This window comes from Chiloscyllium punctatum, chromosome 21 (assembly GCF_047496795.1).
Source record: "Chiloscyllium punctatum isolate Juve2018m chromosome 21, sChiPun1.3, whole genome shotgun sequence".
Lineage (NCBI taxonomy): Eukaryota > Metazoa > Chordata > Chondrichthyes > Orectolobiformes > Hemiscylliidae > Chiloscyllium > Chiloscyllium punctatum.
Genome location: NC_092759.1, coordinates 20,620,280 through 20,623,708, shown reverse-complemented (window position 1 = coordinate 20,623,708; position 3,429 = coordinate 20,620,280). Strand labels below are relative to the sequence as shown.

The 3,429-nt window shown below is 62.5% G+C and overlaps 1 protein-coding gene across 2 annotated transcripts in view; it reads right to left on the bottom strand.

The window, feature by feature from the left end:
* The window catches only part of LOC140492647 (RNA-binding protein FXR1-like), a 78,054-nt gene extending 75,782 nt beyond the window's left edge, over positions 1-2,272 (bottom strand). The window contains exon 1 of one of the 2 annotated variants that reach the window (XM_072591686.1): positions 2,246-2,272. In XM_072591686.1, the coding sequence (XP_072447787.1) occupies positions 2,246-2,257 (12 nt within the window). In that variant the 5' untranslated portion in view covers positions 2,258-2,272. Of the gene's footprint in view, positions 1-1,957; positions 2,093-2,245 lie in introns of those variants that run through there. The other variant, XM_072591683.1, reaches the window with a different exon arrangement.
* Positions 2,273-3,429: the final 1,157 nt, after the last annotated feature.

Sequence of the window (3,429 nt, the reverse complement as noted above, 5' to 3'; positions counted from 1 at the left end):
GTGTGGAGGGGGTGAGGGGTGAGGTTTGGGGGGGGGGGGGGTGAGGGATGTGTGTGGGGGGGTGAAGGGGGGGTGAGGGGTGAGGTTTGGGGGGGGTGAGGGGTGAGGTTTGGGGGGGGTGAGGGGGGATGAGAGGTGAGGTTTGGGGAGGGGGGTGAGGGATGTGTGTGGGGGGGGGGTGAGGTTTGGGGGGGGTGAGGGATGTGTGTGGGGGGGGTGAGGGGGTGAGGTTTGGGGGGGGTGAGGGATGTGTGTGGGGGGGGTGAGGGGTGAGGTTTGGGGGGGGGGTGAGGGATGTGTGTGGGGGGGGTGGGGGGGGTGAGGTTTGGGGGGGGTGAGGGATGTGTGTGGGGGGGGTGAGGGGTGAGGTTTGGGGGGGGGTGAGGGATGTGTGTGGGGGGGGTGAGGGGTGAGGTTTGGGGGGGTGAGGGATGAGGTTTGGGGGGGGGTGAGGGATGTGTGTGGGGGGGGTGAGGGGTGAGGTTTGGGGGGGGGTGAGGGATGTGTGTGGGGGGGGGTGAGGGGTGAGGTTTGGGGGGGGTGAGGGATGTGTGTGGGGGGGTGAGGGGGGGTGAGGTTTGGGGGGGGTGAGGGATGTGTGTGGGGGGGGTGAGGGGTGAGGTTTGGGGGGGGGGTGAGGGATGTGTGTGGGGGGGGGTGAGGGGGGGGTGAGGGGTGAGGTTTGGGGGGGGGGGTGAGGGATGTGTGTGGGGGGGGTGAGGGGGGGGTGAGGGGTGAGGTTTGGGGGGGGGTGAGGGATGTGTGTGGGGGGGGTGAGGGGGGGGGGTGAGGGGTGAGGTTTGGGGGGGGTGAGGGATGTGTGTGGGGGGGGTGAGGGATGTGTGTGGGGGGGGGTGAGGGGTGTGTGTGGGGGGGGGTGAGGGGTGAGGTTTGGGGGGGGGTGAGGGGTGAGGTTTGGGGGGGGTGAGGGATGTGTGTGGGGGGTGAGGTTTGGGGGGGGTGAGGGATGTGTGTGGGGGGGGTGAGGGGTGAGGTTTGGGGGGGGGGGTGAGGGATGTGTGTGGGGGGTGAGGTTTGGGGGGGGGTGAGGGATGTGTGTGGGGGGGGTGAGGGGTGAGGTTTGGGGGGGGGGTGAGGGATGTGTGTGGGGGGGGTGAGGGGTGAGGTTTGGGGGGGGGTGAGGGATGTGTGTGGGGGGGGTGAGGGGGGGGGTGAGGGGTGAGGTTTGGGGGGGGGGGTGAGGGATGAGGTTTGGGGGGGGGTGAGGGATGTGTGTGGGGGGGGTGAGGGGTGGGGTGTGGGGGGGGGGGGTGAGGGATGAGGTTTGGGGGGGGGGTGAGGGATGTGTGTGGGGGGGGTGAGGGGGGGGGGTGAGGGGTGAGGTTTGGGGGGGGTGAGGGATGTGTGTGGGGGGGGTGAGGGGGGGGGTGAGGGGTGAGGTTTGGGGGGGGGGGTGAGGGATGTGTGTGGGGGGGGTGAGGGGTGGGGTGTGGGGGGGGGGGTGAGGGATGAGGTTTGGGGGGGGGGTGAGGGATGTGTGTGGGGGGGGGTGAGCTTTGCTTAAATTTTTTTATCTTTCATATATATTGTTTTTATCTTTATCTTAAATTTTTTTTTATCTTTCATATTTATTTTTTTATCTTTTATTTATATTTTGTTTTTTTGCTGCAGATGAGTTTTGGGGGGGGTGCAGGGATGTGTGTGGGGGGGGTGAGGCGGTTTGTAGGCTGGGGGCTTGAGGGTGGGTTTTGGGGGGGGTTGAGGATGTGTGTGGGGGGGTGATCTTTATTTATATTTTTATTTTCTCAGTTGGTCCTGACCCCTGGTCCTGTACGCTCCCCAACAGCCACCCACATTGCGCCCGCCGCCCCTCCCCCGAGCCGGGTGTGAACGCGAGCGGCGTGTCCCCAGCCCGGGCCGGCCTGGCCCTGCCCTCAGACACAAGGCCGCAGCCTCAGCCTGGAGTCCGCTCCGCTCCGCCGGCAGCTCGCCTCACCTTGTAGAAAGCGCCATTCGAGCCGCGCACCTCCACGGCCAGCCCGTCCATGGCACTGCCTGCCCGCCCGCCTTCCAGCCAGGCGGCCGGGCTCGGGGTGGGGGTTGGGGGGGACCGGGGAAAGGGAGAGCCCTCACCGACGGGACAGCGACGGACGAGAGAAAAAAAAAACCCTCCCGGCCGCTCGGCTCCGGTTATTAAAAAAAACCGCCCCGCCCCCCCACCCGTCTCCGACCCGCCCCCGACCTCCTGCCTCTGATTGGACGCCATGTCCGACCAATCGCTTACCGCTTTGCTCATCCCGTCGCGCCCATTGGTCGCTATCCGCCATCCATCACACACAAACTCCCTTTCCACTGGTCCCCATGGCCGTCGATCGTACCCGAACGCCCGCCCTCCCCAGGTAGCGCCCCGCCGATTAGACGCGACGCCCGTCGCCCCTCCCCCATTGGTCGCTGGGCGAATTCCTGGAAAGTCCGTTGGTGCGGACCGGACAGGGTGGATGTTTGTTCGTAAATGGGGGGGTGGCGCGCGGGTGCTGGCGGACCCGCCTCCTCTCGACGGCGATTGGCTGACCTCCGCCCACCCCGCCGTTCCCGGACTCTATGAATGGACTGGGGTGCTGTCAATTGCAGTTAACGGCCCGGTCGCGCGGCGCCTCTGCCCATGACCACTCTCGATTGGGTGGTCTGACCGACATTCAAACCATTGGACCCACCCTGGCCGTTTCCGATTGGACAGATGGCCAAGCTAGTGACCAATCTATCACCGCCCTGTGCCCATCGGGCTCTGATTGGTCTGTCAGCACGTCGTTTCCCACCTCCCCAGCGATGAAAGGATTTATGAATGGCCTTGGCTCAGGTAGAGAGTCTCCATTAAATTTCTATTGAAGCTGCTCTGGTGTTCTGAGTTTGGTCTCCCTTTCTGCACCCACCCACTCACCGGTTCCGCAATTACCGTGGTAGTCTTAGGGAATAGTCGCAATGAGTGTGGGGGCTTCCATTCCCTCCCCTATTTGAGCAACTTGGCTTGAGCTACTCTCCCACCTTTATTCCGGAAATCCTTTCTCTTCAGATAATTAGCCAATTCCCTGTTGAAGTTCCCGCCTCCGCCACACTTCTAAGTTATGACATTGCTGAATCCGACTGCAGATCACTAATATCCATCTCCAGCCTGGCCTACGTGTGGTTGCAAGCCAACAATAATGTGGTTGGCTCTTCAGCCCAAGAGCAATGGGGATGGGCGACAAATATTGGCCAGGCCAAAGGGTCTGTTTCCGTGGTATACAGCTTTATGACTCTAATAAACTTGCATCAGTGTTCCCTACCCCTCTGCCCAATATAAAATATATTTCTCTCAGTCCAGTCAGCATAAATGTCTCTATAGGACTGCCCCTATCGCTATGACATTGACCAGTTCTACAACCCTTCCAGGTCTCCTTTCTCCTTCAATTCTGTCCCCTACAGCATCCT